We start from the raw sequence: 17,859 nt of genomic DNA, 5'->3' as shown, positions 1-17,859 counted from the left end.
CCGCCGCGATCGGCTGAGAGCCACGAACGCGCAGAAACAACGCGAAGAGAAAAGGTGGACGGCCGAAGCCACGAGCCCCACACGCCCGGCAACACCGGAAGTGGTGCCACCGAGCCCGGCGTCTCTCTCAGCCAATGGGCGCGCGATGCGCCGTCCGACCGAGACCCGCGCGGCGCCTGGGGAGAAAGGGCGGCGGCCCCTCGGCGTGAGGCCCTATCCTCCTGCATTACTACGCGAACTACCAGGACAGTCCAGTCAGTGGCGGGCGTCCCTTCCCGTTCCTCTCCCGCCCGTTAACCGAGCTCAGTGACACTACGCCTCCAGCCAGAGGTCCTCCTCAGGCCCGGCCGCTGCCCTCAGTTAAGATGGCTGACTGGCGGGTGCAAAACCCGGAAATGGGCGGGGCAAGAGGAGTCTGCGGGGGCGTGTCGGTGGGCGTGGTCTGGTTTCCGAGGGGCGGGAGGGGTGTGGCCCGCCGCCCTACTGAGCTTTCGGTCGGTGAGGCGCGCTCACCGCCGCGGGTCACCAGTGCGCCCGCGCTCGCGTCCAGATCGCCCTCAGAGGCTCCGAGATTCGTCCCAAGTCGGGCTGCGGACCTCCGGACCCTGCGCGGTCAGAGCGGCGATGGAGGGCGCCCGGGAGAAACCCCCGGAGCCTAGCTCCCCTGCCCTCGGGTCCCGAGAGCCTGCCGGCTTGGCCAGGGGCCCCGAGGTGCTGCCTCCCGAGGAGTCAGAGGGCTGCGCCCGGCCCCCGGAGACGGCCCCCAAGAAACTCTGCGGATACTTGAGCAAGTTTGGCGGCAAGGGGCCCATCCGGGGCTGGAAGTCCCGCTGGTTCTTCTACGACGAGAGGAAATGTCACCTGTATTACTCGCGGACCGCGCAGGATGCCAACCCCCTGGACAGCATCGACCTCGCCAGTGCGGTCTTCGACTGCAAGGCGGACGCCGAGGAGGGAACTTTCGAAATCAAGACTCCCGGCCGGATTATTACCCTGAAGGTAAATGGGGCCGTTTCCCCCTTTGAAGCAGGGATGGGCTCCTCGGGCGCCGGGGGGCGGTCACAGTAAACTTACCGGGAAAACGATCCCCGGTCCTGATCGCCCAGTGAACCCTGGGTGCCCAGGCCTTTGGGATTTGGACGCGCATTCACGCCCAGCTCCTCGCTGGGTTCCCACAACAAAGGCAGGAGTGTGGGTCCGCAGTTCGGGTCAGGAAACTGAGTCAGAGAGATGGAGTGACCGGCCCCGCCTCTGGCGCCCAGACAGCGTGTGTGGGGCCGGTTCCTGGGGTCTCATAGTCCCACTTCCTCTCGGTACCAGTACCGCAGCAGAACTTCGGGGACTTGGGGCTGACGGATAGTCAGCATAGGAGCTTGCAGTCCTTTCTCTCGAGACCTAGATTCTAAATCACTTTCCTTGATGTTCTGGCCAGAAGGAATGGATGCTGAGAAAATGTTGGCAGGGACTGGGAGGTCAACACTGAGGTTTCACTGATCAGCTCAGGTTGTGCATCCGGGCACATCCCAGCCTGCTTCCCCTCCCGGTAGGTTTTGTGTAATCCTGTTTGACCCAGAGAGCCCGAAACGGTGGGAAGGCCATGTGCTTTAATGTCAGACCGGACTGGCTTCAAATTCTAAGCCAGCGGCTTACTAGCTGTATGACCCTGGGCAAGTCCCTTAACCTCTCGGCATGTAGGTAGTTTGTGAGATTTAAAGCAAGATACGTGAAGCGTCTGGAACAGCAAAGGCACCTACAAATCGTTGAAATACTCCCAGCACCTAGAATACCACCTGGAACCTGGAGGGTGCTCAGTCAGTGTTTGTTGGGTGGACGCACTTGGTGGTGGAGCCAAGAGGAGGTGCCCCGGAACTTAATTGGAAAGACAGATCTGCACTTTGAAATAAGAGTTCCAGGATTCACGCTCTGAATTACGAATGTGTCAGGAGACAGCCTTCCCCAGCCCCCAACCCTTACCTCCAGCCAACTGGGCATCTAGGGAGGCCCCTGGATGCAGCCCATAGCCTCCGCTCTCCTTTACAACCACGCCAGCATGGGGAGACCAGGTAAAATAATGGAAACCAGGAACTCCAGGCCAGGCAAGGCAGGCATTTCACAGGTCATGTGGTTTGCAGGTGTCTCCTCCCACAGGTGGAATGCTGTCTACAGGGTCTCTGACACGTGGCTTTTACTGTTCCATTGATCTGTGTTCAGGCCTGGCTCTGTGCTAGGCACTGGGTATGGAGCCAAATTACACCTACCCCCTGGTGCTCAAACAGCCTAAGCTCTGGTGAGAGAGACTGACGGAGATTGGCACGCACAGTAAAATGTTCTGTTAGAGACACAGGAAGTCTGTACCAGAAAAGTGTGGTGACAGGATGGGTCAGGTCCACTGAGTGGGAGGGTCCATCCAGAAAGGACATCGTAGAAGGGATGATATCTGAATCCTGAAAGAGGACATCAGTTTTCTACCAGCAGACAAGAGGGAGAATGTTATTCCAGGTCAAGAGACCCCCATGAGCAAAGGTGGGAAATCATGCTACCACCCAGTGTCCAGGCAGGTTCCAAGAGCTTGTGGTACAGAGAGAGCCAAAAGATGGAATGGGAGAGGCCCACGGGGAGGGCAGGGCATTATGAGTTATGATGGGGAGCTTGGGCTTTGTCCTGGGGGCTGTGGGAAATTGTCAAGAGCTCTAAGCAAGGAAGCACTGTGATAGTAGAATGCTTCGAAAGCTTAGTCTGGCTGTTGGGTAGAGAACAAATTAGGAGAAGGCAAGGCTGGGGGTCAGGGAGTCCATCAGGAGGTGATCACGAGAGAATGATGGCTGAGCTAGAACAGTGACAGAATGAGACAGTGGCTAGGGATGTGAGAGGGGCATCAGGGAGGCTCCTGTAACTGACTGATTGCCTGATTGGTCCAGTCACTGATAGGAGTTGAACCCAGGATGAAAAGACAGTAGGACATCGGGTGTCTGTCCTCCTTGGTAAACTCTTAAGTTCTAAGAGGATAAAGGCATGTGTGTGGGCTCACCACAGTATCTCCAGTGCCTCCCTCATTCCCTGACACAGATAGCAGGCGCTCAATATATACTTGTCCAGTGATTTAATAAAGTGGGTTTGTTTTGGGGCTGGACCTTGTGAGTACAGGTCATGGTGAAGCCCTGGGAAGGCCTGCAGACTCTCAGGGAAAGTGTATAGAAAGGGAAGATGGTGGGCATCATTTTATCTTATTTGGTATCTTTCCGACAGACCAAGGGCCTCTTTCTTGGAGCCCCCATGGCCTCGTGCACACCTCACATGTGAGCCTCTTAAAAGGAGGAGCTTGCCCTGGTTGCCCGTAGCCTGCTGCTTTTCTCATGTGGCCTTGATTGTGAGCAGCTCTGAGACACTCACCATCCACTCCGAGCGAGCTGCCCAGCTCCTGTGCCCAAACAACGGCAGGCCTTGTACAGAAGCCACATCTCCTGGCCATAAACTACAACAAAGCTCTGGGAGTGGGAGAAGTGGGAGACCCAGGGTCTGGGACCAACTAGAGCGGCTTCAGAGCCTTAGTTCCTCCATCTGTAGAAGAGGCTGAGCACTCCTGCCCGGCCTCCTTCCTGGAGGATCTGGTGACCCAGTGGATGTGAAAATAGGTGTTTGTACCACCCAGTGGTGGAAGACCAGTCAGCATCAACCATTAACTGTTTGGGGGGTGCCTGGAGGGTGCCACTTCGTCGTGATGTGCATATGGCTTTCCAGTCCCCAATCATATGCATGACTTCAGTGCATCCCTAAAACAGAAGGGACTCTCCATTCCACACAAAGTCAGCTAAGACATTGAGATGTTGCACAAAGAGATAGAGACAGTGATGGTATCATGGGCCCCACTCAGGGCAGAATTTTAAAGCTCTTACCCTCTCTCTTAGCACCTCCAAATTCCTTTACCCAGTGAGCACATTTTGAGCACCTACTGTATGTCAGGTACTATGCTGGCCACTTTACCTTCCTTACCTCATTTCATCCTCATAACAACCATCCTATGAAATGAGTGTTATCATCACCATAGTACAGCTGAGGACATTGAGGCCCAGAAAGGTTAAGGAACCTCTAAGTGGGAGACCAGAGCCTGATTACCTTCTATGGCCAAGAGGCAGGTGGTGTTTTCTAGGTGGGCACCCAGCCACAGTGAAATTTTTTTCTGGGAAGGAGAGTTACCAAGCTTCCCTTGACCTTCCCACATCCCATATCCAGTGCCACCCTGTGGGCACAGAGCCTTCCTTGCCAACTAACCCTTGTGCTTCTCAGGCCGCCAACAAGCAAGTGATGCTGTACTGGCTGCAGCAGCTGCAGATGAAGCGCTGGGAGTTCCACAACAGCCTGCCTGCACCGCCTGTCGTCCCTGACGCTGCCCTGGCTGGGAATGAGCCTGCCCTGCGCCTTGAGCTAGGTACCCAACGGGCTCACCTGTGCACACCCAGGGCTCTTGGTGACGAAGCCTCACCCCTCCTATTAGGAGTGAGTGGGAGGAGCCCTCTGCTAAAGAAGCAGAGAGCCAGGGATGTGACTCAGGATCAGTTAGGGCAACCATATAGTGACAGGGGCAAGAATATGGGCTCCCAGGCCAGGCTGCCTGGTTCACATCCTAATCCTGTGTGGTCTTAGGCAAGATGAGCTTTAGTTTCCTTCCCTGTAAAATGAGGTCAGTAAAGAAATTATACTTACTTCTTAGGGTTTTGGTGAGGATTAAATGAATCCGTATACCTTAAGTGGTTGGGACGATGCCTGCACATTGTCAGTTCAATAGCTGTCAGCTATTATTATGATGACTATAATGGGAATGTCTTAAGAAATGAAACTTTAACAGAGTTGCTCTGAGGTAGGTTAATGAGAAATTGCAGATATTGTTACTGCTTCTTTATACAAATGCTTTTGTGCTATGAGTTGTGTAGATCAGTGTTCATTGTATTATCCCTGTTGTTCGCATAAGCCAGAATCCTTCACCCCCATGTGGCCCACAAATAAGTTTCTTGATCCCAAATCCTACAACATCCCAGCAGGGAGGAGTCCTGGAGATCACACCCTCCCACCCGCATGCTGAAGCCAGGAATATGATTGGCAGATTTTAGAATCCAGACTGACCACCCACAGCTGCCCCTGCAGGAGCCCAGAGAGTGAGTTCCCAGCACAAATCTGCAGCATGTCTAAGATGCCTGCCTCATCCTTAATTAACAGGGAAGCCAAATGGGTGAGGGCAGGACTGTGGCCAAGTGATCCTAGACCTCCACACCCGGATGTTTTTCATGTCCCAAACTGAGCTCATCTGCCCTTGACTCTTCTCCCCCCATTTTCCTTCCCCCATTTACCCAGTTGCTCCAGTAACCAGGAGCCACCCAGATTCTTCCTGTATCTCAGTTAGCCAGTCATCAGTCACCAGCGCTGGCCTCGCCTCCCTGTGGCCTAAACTTCAGACTCAGGCCCCCCTTCACTGTTGTCGCCTTGGGTCAGGCCTCAGCTCTTAGCTGGAAGATCATAGAGCAGCCTCCGCTCTGGTGTCCCCATGTCCCAGCCTGCCCCTCTGACCATCTCCTCACTGCAGTCAGAGTGAACTTTCTAAAGTGACAGCCTGAGCTCAGGCTTGGCTCAGTGGTTGCACATCAACCAATGAACCAGGTCAGGGTTCGATTCCCAGTCAGGGCACATGCCTGTGTTGCAGGCTCAATCCCTAGTGTGGGGCATGCAGGAGGCAGCCGATCAATGATTCTCTTTCACCATTGATGTTTCTATGTCTCTTTCCCTCTCCCTTCCTCTCTGAAATCAATAAAAATATATTTTTAAAATAATAATAAATAAAGTGACAGCCTGAGCCCCACTCCCCTTTCCTGGCTGCTCACCATGTCCCAGACCCAAATACAGTCCCAGCTCTTTCAGTCCCAGCACCAAATTCAGTCCTTCCTGCTCTCACCTGTGTCCGCTGCCCCAGCACCTGCCTCGTGTCTTATGCTTCAGAGTGCCGTCTCTGCTCTCTTCTCGATGGCCAAGCTTTAGTGTCCCCTCCTGCTCTTGCCAACCTCCTCTTGGAAGCCTTCTGGGACTTTGTCAGCTGGACTCTGTGAGTCCTCAGCACTTCCAGACCATCCTCAAGGCGCGTCACATTGTGTTCTAAGTAGAGTGTCCTTGTCAATCTCTGCCCCCTAGCCCTAAAGGGTGGCGGCTGTGTCTTTGTCACCTGTGTCCCCATTACCTGGTGCCCTGCCTGCCACATTGGGTATTTGTTGCATGAGTGTATGAGCAAATACATTGAATTTTATAATTAAATGAGGAAAGGAATGAATGTAAAGCCTTTAGCATAATGCCAGGCACATAAGTAATGCTCACTACATGGCATCTGTCCTAATAATATTATTATATGTGTACATGTACACTGTTATTATTATAACAACTGCATCTTTTTGTTGTTAATAATCATCAGTGATTTCTCCTGAGAACCTTCTGAGTGTTTTATGATTGTAAGGGCTTTCTTTGAGGAAGGGTTTATTTTTGCTTCTACATTTTTATTCTACCCTCCACGCCCCATCTCCCAGAGCTAAACAACCCTGGCTGTGCTGGAAACTGCACATTGTGCCTGAGTTGACACAGTTCCCCATCAGCCTCGGACCAGATGCAACGAGAAGCCCTCCCTGACTTGAGATGGGAAGAACCAGGTTATCAGTTTGGGGATCCCACAGGTTCTCCTGCTGTGCTGAACCCTGTCCAAGTTCTTGAATTCTGGGGTTTTGGTTCAGCACACTCAGCGGGCCTCTTCTGGGCCAGCTGCTGCTGTGGGCATGGGGGCAGGGGAGTGATTTTCATGACCAGGGGGCCAGTCTCCCAAGGAGGACACTGGGGAGATGCAGGAAGCAGGCATGTGGGCTTCCCCTCTGAAGCCTTACTCATCCTGCAGCAAGCCCTCACTGTCCCGGGCCAGGGCCCCTATGGAACCTTCCCCAGCTTAACCAGAGAGACATTTCTGGAGTCTTGAGCCAGCTAGCAGGCCGTGGGTTGGCAGGCTGGAGCAGGCAGCCCCACCTCTCCAGTGCCTCCCTTCCTGGGAGGAAGCAAGGGCCTGCTGCCAGGGCAATGAAAACCTACCAAGTGGCGTCTGACTGAGTCACAGTGTCTCAGGACTGCCTTTGAGCACAAGGCACGTTCTCTACAGCTTTTACGCGTTCACACCTTAATTTTATATTTTCCCTGAACATTGGTCTCCATAGAGCCCAGGAAGATCAAGGGGAAGCCAACGGATTGATAATAAAGACATGTTGCCAAAGTAGAAAACATCTCACAAAGCACTTTTATAAATGTTTATCATAAAAATATACATACCACTTACACTGTTGTAACACTTCATCCATCATCTATTAATCATCACAACACTCTTACTGTTGTTTTCATTTTACAGAAGAGGAAACTAAGGGTCGAAGGGGCTTGGGTCAAACAGTAAGATGTCAGTGCTGAAATCTGAACCCTAGTCTGTAGATTCACACAAGCACACACCCCATCCTCAAGCACATGAGCCATGTGCCAGGGCCCTCCAGGAAACCAGTGGCCCGCCGGTCTAAGCCCTGATTGTTAGGTGATGGCTTCTTCCTACTGGTAATGGGAAGCCTCTACAGTTCAGGCAAAAGGAGAATTACGAGTAAATGCTGTTGAAAATTTTTTGTATGGTCACCTCACTGAGGGCACGTCTCCAGGCTGGAGAGGGACCCAGAGCCCAGACCAAAGTCTTGGGTCAATTCTGTTTCCTGAAGGAAGTGCTACCCTTCACTGTGGCATCACCATCATGTGCCTCTCCTCCTTTGGACACGCCCTTTGCACTGGGAGCTTGCCCTTTCCCGGGTACCCCTCCCTTCTTAGTACTGTCTGCTTGTCAAAAGTGCTGCTGTAATAAGGAAAAGTGAGGGACGGTGTTGGATCCATGGCTCTGCTAGCAGCTGTGCCACCTTGGCCACAAACTTCATCCTCTCTGAGCTACTGTTTCCTCATTGGTGAAACCAACCCCATGGTGACATTTAACCCCAAGACGTAGTTCTGTGTGGCCTCAGTAGATCTAGAGCAGGGGTGGGCAAACTTTTTGACTCGAGGGCCACAATGGGTTCTTAAACTGGACCGGAGGGCCGGAACAAAAGCATGGATGGAGTGTTTGTGTGAACTAATATAAATTCAAAGTAAACATCATTACATAAAAGGGTACGGTCTTTTTTTTTTTTTTAGTTTTATTCATTTCAAACGGGCCGGATCTGGCCCGCGGGCCGTAGTTTGCCCACGGCTGATCTAGAGCCACAGGTGGAAGTTAATGGAAAACATATTGGCAGTTAGGGAAGTACTTGCCAAGACATTAAAATCTTAGACTGATGGTAATTTTTTTGTTTGTTGTGATTGAAGGAGAATGAAGATGGTTAAAGTATTGATAAGCAAGGAGACCTTAATTATTTTGAATCAGCTCAAAGTCTGAATCAAAGACTCCTTTGAAAGATGTGCATCCACAGTACGGGGCTTTCTGGTTTTCTAAACATTTTCATATACTTTAACCCTGAAGGAGACAGTGTAGGGTGGCTGTCCGGTTTTTAAAATATGGAACCTGAAGCAGAAAGAGTAAAAATGATCAGCCCGGTCACAGCGCCCTCCCAGCAGAAACATGGTTTGGCCGCAGGTCAGGCCCTTTCTAATCAGCCAGGTTTCTTCTGGCTCCTGCTGAAACCCCCAGGGGGCTCTGCCATTCCAGCCAGATCTGATCCCTTCTTAGCCACCCCATCCCGTTTGTCCTTATCACCTCCTCCTCTGGGACCCTCCTGGCTTCCTCAACGCTGGCTCTGGAACCCCTTCCCCCACTCCTTCTGCAGGTCCAGATCAGCTCCAGCCTTCCTGGCCGCTCGAATGCCCTTCCTCCAGGAAGTCTTCCCTGACCTGAGTTAGAAGGAATTTGTCTCCACCTCCCAGAACTCCCAGCACTTTGGCTGGCCTGCCCTCCAGCTTCCACCCAATTGGTCTTCCTAAAGCTGCACTTTAACCTGCTCCTGAAGCTGGGAGCTTCCTGTGCCTTTGGTTATCTCACTTTCTTCAGCCCCACCTGGAAACTAGGTAGACGCCCAAACAGCTGAGAAAATAAATTGAAGGAAGGAACTCAAAAGAATGAGTGGGTGTGGCCAGGTACCAGCCAGGCTGCCGGATCTGAAAGAGCCTTTTGGGGATTGACAATGTGTTATTTGCCAAGTTAGACTGCAAAGTTTATTTTCAAGTAGATTGAGCAACTCTCCCATTGCATTGAATGTTCTTGCAGATGCAAGGCAAAAGTAAATGTCCTCTACCCCTTCGCCCTCTCAGTAAGAGGCCCCAAGTAAAAGGTGCCTGCTGCCCTGCGTGTCTCAGGGCTGCCTGATGAAGATCATGCCGTCTCCAAGTGGCCTTGGTTCTCTTTGACTTCTGGTAGCACTCAAAGCTAACTTCTGAAGCCTTCACCTCCTCTCTCTTACATCTCAAATAATGTTTCATTAGTCTTGAAACCTTCCTTAATATTAAGCCTTTAAAGTACTCACTGCATAAGAATCACTGTTTAAGCAGAACATTTGAAAAACATAGAAAAGTAGCCATAAGCTTACCACCCAGAGACAGCCAGTGTTAGCATTGTTATCACCTCGAGCCTGCCTCTTTTTTTTTTTTAATGTAAATGATTTTCTGATCAGATAACAATACAAAATGCTTTACTTTGCTTTTTGGTACTCAGTATTGTGACCCTAAAATGTCCCTGTGTTGTAAAATCTGTTTATTAGTACCTATTTTTGATAAATATATATTATTTCCTGTTTATAGATGTAACCCATGTTTACTATAGAAAATTTGGGGGAAAACATTAAACTATAATGAGTAGCCTGCTCACTTCTAATCCCAGCATGCAGTTCTGACCACTGTTAAGATTGCCAAGTATTTCTTTGAGACTCTTCCTATACAGTGGAGATCATACTATCACCCTGATTTTTATCTGGCTTTTTCAACCTTAGAGTATGTACCATGCACATTCCCCATGTTCTTAAGCATTCTTCCTTAGCATCATTTTAAATGGCTGAGTAAAATGCCCCTGTCTGAAGGCATCATGACATATTTAACCTTTCCCCAGATCTTACTTGATGTTAATTTCAGTTTGAGGCTAAACAGTATTGGGATGAACCACTTGGCTCATAAAGCTCTGTCTGCATTTCATACGACTTCTTTAGGGTGGATTCTCAGATGTAGAAATATTTGCAGTTCTGCTTTTTTTTTTTTTTTTAATCCTCACAGAGGATATTTTTTCCATTGATTTTTAGAGTAGAAAGGGGGGGGGGGGGGACATCGATGTGAGAGAGGTACATCGATTGATTGCCTCCGAGTCCAGGATCGAACCTGCAACCCAGGTATGAATCCAACTCAACCCTTCGATGCGCCGGCTGACACTCTAACCCAGCCGTGGGCAAACTACGGCCCGCGGGCCAGATCCGGCCCGTTTGAAATGAATAAAACTAAAAAAAAAAGACCGTACCCTTTTATGTAATGATGTTTACTTTGAATTTATATTAGTTCACACAAACACTCCATCCATGCTTTTGTTCCGGCCCTCCAGTCCAGTTTAAGAACCCATTGTGGCCCTCGAGTCAAAAAGTTTGCCCACCCCTGCTCTAACCACTGAGCAAAACAGCCAGGGCTGTTCTGCATATTTTTAATGGGTTTCTAGCAAGGCTGTTGCAGCAAAATGCATCATTTTACTGGTTGTAGAGCATTCAGTGAACCTCCTGCCTCTTTGGCTGCTGTTAACCCACAAGGAAGGCTTGCTCAGGCTGACTCCCACCTGCTCCCAGTGGGAGCTGAGCCCATAGCACCCACCTGTCTGGTCTTTCCAAGTGCAATGACCCAATGGGTAATTTCCCTTTTCTTTGTTCCCCAGAGCAAGAGGAGGCGGAGCTGGAGGAGTTCCTGCACCCCGTGAAAACGCCCCCTGGACTTGTGGGTATGGCAGCCGCCTTGCAGCCAGCCCCAGCCATGCCCTTGGCCCTTCAGAATATTTCCCTCAAGCACCTGGGAACCGAAATACAGTAAGTGCTACTGGGGCTGAGGGGCTGGCCAAGATGCAAGCAGCCCTTCTTCAGAGCTCACTGTGATCTGGGGTGATTCCCAGTAGGGAGGAGGGCCTGGTGGGGAGGGTTTAGGGCAGTGGTTCCTAATGTGGGGCACATACCCCACAGGGGGGCAACTTGATTTCTAAGGGGGGCAATTAGAGAATGAGTTGTTAACAGTGAATTTTTTGCATTTCTTATGGTTCTAGGGGCCTCATATACAGTATATAAATATATATTGTGACATTTATGCATTTCAGTTCTTTATTATATATTTTGAAACTTTATTTGCTATTTTTTCATATCACTTCATATTATTATTATTTTTTAACAATTTCTTCCTCAGTACTTCAACTGTCCTGTCATTCTTTTATTTTTCTCTTTCATAGATGCCATGTTCTTTGGAAGCTTATTTAGACCAAGTTAATGTCCTTTTAGGCTTCCTCCACGTGACTAGGAGTTCACTTGAAGATGCTTAGGTGGGGCATGGCCAAAAAAAGGTCGGGAACCACTGGTTTAGGGGCTCTATTTTCAATTCATGCTATTACTTTAAAATATTACATTCATTGTTCTGATTTTAAAAGTAGTGCATATTCTTTTTAGAAATTAGAAACATCCCAAAAGATATAAATTTAACATTATCCATATTCCTGTCACCCAGACAAGCATTCTTAGCATTTACTATACCTCTTTCCTCCTCATTTTCTATACACATACATGCATAATTGATATCATGCTGAATGTAATGTGGTGATAGCTTCATAAATGTCTATATATGTCAAACACATCAAATTATTCACTTTTAATGTGTAATTTATTAGATGCCCATCATATATCAGCTACTTTTTCATTTAATGGTGTATTATATATACAATTTCCCATCGGCAGGCTTTGTTTTAAATAGGTTATAAAAAGATAGCAATATGGCCTGGGCTTTGGAGTCAAGTTGCCTGGATATGTGTTCTGGCTCCGCCAGTCATGGGCTCTGGTATCCTTGGCAAGTTGTTTGATTTCTCTGTGCTGCACTGAAATTGTTAGTAAATATAAAATTCAGCAGTGCTTGCCTTGTATGGTTAGTGCAGTGGTTAACTGGTCAGTGCATGCAAACTGCTTTCGAACTGTGCTTGGCAATGGGTAGGCACTTAAATACAGAGTGGGCAAAGGTAGGTTTACAGTTGTTCACATGGAAAATAATATAATAATTTATAAATAACAATACAAGAACAAACTTACACGTACTCACAACTGTAAACCTACTTTTGCCCACCCTGCTGCTGCTATTGTTGCTCTTACTGAAGAAATGGAAGCTTTTGGGAATTCAGACTATACCCAATTCTGATCTGTTTGGGTGCATATTTTTTGTGAGGACTTCATACAAACTGGACCTCTTAGAAAGCAGAATAGATTGTTCACTGGACTCGGATCAGAGACCCTGGCTCTGTGTGACTCAGGCCTAGCACTTCCCTCAGTCAGCCTCAGAGTTTGAGTTTGTGTGGGTAACTAGAAGGGTAGTGGTGCTGTTCCCAGGACAGAAGCAGGTTTTAGGGGAAAGACAATGAGTATTCTTTAGGGCCTAGAGGTTGACTACCCAACAGGCACTGGGTGGAGGACCTGGAATTCAGGAGAGCAATCTGAGCTAGAGAGAGACTTGGGGAGTATGGGGCATGGTTGAGCCCCCGAGTCCCCCCAGTGTGAGTGGACAAGAAGGGTGCCCTGCTGGAGATCGTCTCTAAGGAGGAGCTGGAGAGAACTGTGTGCATTGTGAGCCTAATGGGAGGTTTGAGGGGGCCTGAGAACTTCAGCCATCCCGCTGGTACACACTGTATCCAGGATGGTCTCACCAAGATAAAGCCAGGTTCGTGCCTGATGAAGGCCACAAACAACAGAAGTGAAACAGAGAACATGCAGAGACCAAGAAAGGAAGGAAGTTTCAGGGATTAGTCAGTTACCTCTTTCCTGACATTTGCAATAACCCACATAAAATGCAAGGGAACATTGCACGTGTCCTGGGGAGAGCCCAGTGAGTTCAAGGTTGCCCTTGTCTCCCGAATCCCCTGGCCCTGGCTGGTCTTAGAGCCTATAGTTGGGTCTGCCATGAGCCAAGGTCATAGTCTGGGGAAGGGAGTAAGGGAGCTTCCAGAGCACCATACTGGGTGCTTCATACTCTCATTGAGTTATCTGTTAAGTTCTCAGGCTATGGAGTCAGATGTCCAGGTCTAATGCTCAGCCCCACCATTTACCATCTCTGTGGCTTTGGTTACTTATCCTCTCTGAACCTCAGTTCTCCTCTTGTGCAATGGAGGTGATAATAGTACTCACTCCATTGGGCTGCCATGAGGATTAAATGCATTGAATGTGTGTGTGTGAGGATGAAATGAGTTGTATTTCTAGTGTTTAGCTTAGAGCCTGGTCTGTAAAGGGCCTCGTTGTTGTGAATACATTCATCATCCCCACTGCAGGTGAGAAAACCCAGACTCAGAGAAAGGATAAGCGGCTTGCCCAAGGCTTTCTTTCCAGGACAAGCCTTTATGACCACTACCTTTCTGCTGACCAGGCATTTCAGACCTGGAGCTAAATCTACACAGAAAATGATCTATGAACTGCTCCAACCCAAGTCAATAAATTTATGAAGTGGAGTTCCCTCTTCCAAGCACAATAGTTTGGCTGGGTAGTGGCCACCTGGTCTGTGTCTGTAGAGATCAGAAGGCCCTTTACTGCCCTGAGGTTGGGGTTTCTATGCCTCTTATATCCCAGGGATGACTGTGAGCTCCTAGACATGTTGGGGAAGCTGCAATCCCTGGGCAAGGGGGAGTATGGGCAGCCGTGATGGTCACCCCACCCAGCCACTTCCTCTGGCTGTAGGGATGTGTCTCTGGGTCTTCTCCAAGTCATGTGGCTTGTGGTTTGTGAGATACATTTTCATGGAGCTCAACACAGGACCCAGCACAAAATGCTACTCAATAAATCATGTCCCTCATCATTCTTTTTAATATGGCCTACCACCTTCTATTTTAACATGGAGAAAATAAGAACTGGGAAGGGGAAGTGACTAGCCAAGGAGTCAGGGGCTTCTTAAAATAGGACCTTAATAATAACAGAGTAAAAGGAGTCAGACCAAATTTTAAAGTCTGATAGAGTGTTGACTTCTAATTTCTTCTCTGTTCTTAATTTAACTTATTAATTTCTCCATTAAAGTAAAATCTCATTTTTATTTTGGACCCAACTATACCAAGAAACTGGATTTTCTTTTAAAGATAAGTTTCAGATTAAATAATTATTCTTTGAAAAAAATCAACAAACTTTTAGCTAAACAGACCAAGAAAAGGCATGACTCAATTACTAATATCAAGAACAAAAGGGGACAATACTACCAACCTTACAAAAATAACAGTATTATAAGGGAATACTAAGAACAATTATATACCAACTAGTTAGATAACTTCAATGAAATAGACAAATTCCTAGAAAGACACAAATTATTAAAACTGAATCAAGAAGAACTAGAAAATCTGACTAGACCTATAACATGTAAGGAGATTGAATTAGTAATCAAAAAACTATCCACAAAAATAAACAAAAACAACATCTAGGACCAGATAACTTCACTGGTGAGTTCTACTAAACATAAAGAATTCTTCACAAACTCTCCCCCGTAAAAGAAGAGGAGGGAACACTTCCCAATTCATTTCATAAGGTCAGTATTACCATGACACCCAAACCAAACAATGGTATTACAAAATTCTTTGAATACCCAGAACCTTCACCTAGAATTTCTTTGTGTTTTTTCTAACACACCTCTTCAGAGATGGTATGGATTTTCAGGAGTCCCAACTTTATGTAAAATTTCAATTTCAACTCTACACTTTGTCCAAACCTTGTTTTCCTCCCTCCCTTGCAACCAAGGCTCTAGGTTTTTGGTATCAACAGTTAATCCCTAATCACAAGAAAAAAATCTGTATGTGTGGGTAATGGATGTTAACTAGACTTATTGTGGTGATCATTTCATAGTATGTACATATATTGAGTAAATATGCTTTATACCTGAAACAAATATAATATGTCAAACATATCTCAATGTAAAAAATAAAAACCAAAACAACAAACAGTTGATGCCTGAACAGATTTATATCCTAGTCAACGCTCACGACAATAATGCTGCAAACAAACGCTTCCAAATTCAGGGCCATGTTAATAAGCATTTATTTTGCATCCATCTTAGTTCAGTTGCTGTAGGCTAGGTTCACCTGGTCGTGACTCTAAGCTGGTAAGATCTAGTTCTACCACATATTTCCCATCGTCCATGGCCACAGCTACCTGAGGCATGTTCCTCAAGAGGGCAAGCCCCACATGCGAGCACAGTTTAAGCCTATGTTCATATCACATTTGCTAACATCCCTTTGGTCAAGTAAGTCACATGGCCACACAAAGTTAAGGGGGGAAGGGGAGGCACTCTGTTCTCATGGAGGTGGAGGTGGAGGAGAAAGAGCGAATACTGGCATACTTTGTTACACTTCACAGGTACTGCATTTTTTACAAATAGAGCACTTGTCAAGTGCATTGAGCACTTGTCAGCGCCAATTTTCCCACAGACTCGGCATTTTTTAGCAATAAGATATTTTTAAATTAAAGTATCTCCGAGTGCAAACTTGATCACTAACTCTGCATGATGTTGCAGAAGTGAAGGGAACCACGTTTGCTAAAGAAATTGTGGTGATAGAAGTGTATTAGCCTCAGAAGCTACTGAGGTGGTTCATTGTATCCTAGGACAGTTTAAAAAAAAAAAACTAGTATCTCCGAGATATGCCTGTATTTGCTGAACAGTAATCTAATCTACCTGGTGATCTTTCTCTTTCCTTCCCATTTGAGTTTTACCTCCTTTTTCATATTTAGTGCCTGAGGACTTCTCTTCCTTTCCTGGGAATTCAGCTAAATATTTGTGAAATATGTTTTGTATTTATCTAGCATCTAGGTGTTTTGGAATAAGGGTTTTTCAGAGTAATTTGTCCCCCACGTGGGGGTAATGTAGCAGAGCCCAGATTCCAGCACAGATCTACAGACTTTCGCATCCTCTTTTTTGACCACTCTATTGCTACCCTTAATTAAGTGACTCTCCAGTGCAGTGTTTTCTACCTGTTGACTATGACCACAGTGGGAAATGGCTCAGCACACACACACACACACACACACACACACACACACACACACGTTTCACATAATATTAACCTTCTCTAAATGGAGTACATTCTCATGTTTTTCATCTTGTTTTTTAAAATGCTGATCATGATACTAAACTGATTTTATAATCTACCAATGGTTTATAACTTGCAGTTTGAAAAACACTGACCTATAGAACTCCTTTAATCATTTTCTCTTCCTTGTTAACTAATTTTGGAATATGCCTACTTTTATATCTTTGCAAAGGAAAACTAAACTCAATTGAACTGTCTTTTTATCTGACTCACTATGACTTCCTCTGTAGTCTCTGGTCCTAAGTCAGCCTTTGGTGCTACCTACAAACCAAACAGGTATTGAGATTGCACTCGGGGCACAGGCTACCCCAGTGTCAGGTGCCAGCAGGCATGCAGGTATGTTAGTGCCCAATTCGTGAAGAAAAGACATCGCTTTATTCAGCCTAGGCAAGTACTTGGTCACAAGGTGGCCCATTCATGGAGCCACTGTTGATATCTGAGCCAGGTAGTTACAAGACCAGATGAAGGTTTTAGGTAAGTTTGTTTGGCAAGTCCATTCAGCATTTATTCAACACATACATAGCAAGGGCCCTCTATATTCCAGGCACTGTTCTATGCATTCAAAGTACTTTGGTGAACAAAACAGACAGACATCCCTATCTTCAATGGCTTATACTCCAGCTGCAGGATTGGGGCAGGGGCGTCAGGCTTATATTGTTTATAAGCAACATTGTGGACGGTGGTAAGCAATGAAATGATGAAAAGCAGAGGGGTGAGGGGGATCGGGAGTGGCTCGGGTGGGGTGCATCATGCAGGGTGCCTGGAGTCTCACAGACTGATCAGGCCATGCCTGGGGGTAGGATACAGCCTGCGCTCTAGCACTGACAGCGGGGAGGAGAGGGGCAGAGTGGCAGGGCTGTCAGCCTCGTGCTCCTCTGTTTCCCTTCAGAAACACGATGTACAACATCCGAGGCAACAGGCAGGCCCAAGGAACAGGCCATGGACCTCCAGGGGAAGATCCTCTACCGAACAGCGAGCCTCCGAGGGAGGAGCGGCCCTCATCCCCGGACCCCAGTGCCCCAGGTGAGCCTCTGCCCAGGGCTGAGCTGCCTTCAGAAACTGAGTGCCCGTCTCCCCAGAAACCAGCATGTGTGCTTTTCTGTCAACCATGGGACTCTCCGGGGCACTCCTTCTGGCTTTATGGGTCTAGTAGCAATGATTGATTATTATTGTTGTTGTGAAATATACAGAACACAAAATTTAACCCGTTTCAGGGGTACAGTTCAGTGGCATTATGTACATTTACATTCTTCTGCAAACACCACCCCATCCATCTCCAGAACTCTTCATCTTCCCAAACTAAAACTCAGCCATGATTCTTGAAGTAATAAAGGAAAATCTCGCTTTCTTACTTTTTTTTAATTTATAAAGAAAGAAAAAAAAAAAGAAAGAAAGAAAGAATATAAAAATGCCTTTCTATGGCGATTAAAATTCGTCAACTCTGCCTGAAGAAGCAGAGCAGATGGCCTTTAGGTCCCATCCAGCCATTACATAGCATTTGATTGTTTCTT

General features: G+C 47.5%; 1 protein-coding gene across 2 annotated transcripts in view; it reads left to right on the top strand.

The window, feature by feature from the left end:
* The first annotated feature begins 459 nt into the window (after window positions 1–459).
* TBC1D2 (TBC1 domain family member 2) overlaps window positions 460–17,859 on the top strand; it is a 43,141-nt gene continuing 25,741 nt past the window's right edge. For both annotated transcript variants that reach the window (XM_081103806.1, XM_081103807.1), the window contains exons 1-4: window positions 460–999; window positions 4,285–4,426; window positions 10,931–11,078; window positions 17,238–17,371. In XM_081103806.1, coding sequence (XP_080959932.1) covers window positions 625–999; window positions 4,285–4,426; window positions 10,931–11,078; window positions 17,238–17,371 — 799 coding nt within the window. In that variant the 5' untranslated portion in view covers window positions 460–624. The remainder of the gene's footprint in view (window positions 1,000–4,284; window positions 4,427–10,930; window positions 11,079–17,237; window positions 17,372–17,859) is intronic.

Source organism: Myotis nattereri (genome assembly GCF_964212035.1).
Source record: "Myotis nattereri genome assembly, chromosome: 12".
In the NCBI taxonomy this organism is placed as follows: domain Eukaryota; kingdom Metazoa; phylum Chordata; class Mammalia; order Chiroptera; family Vespertilionidae; genus Myotis; species Myotis nattereri.
This window is presented reverse-complemented; position numbering and strand designations above follow the sequence as displayed.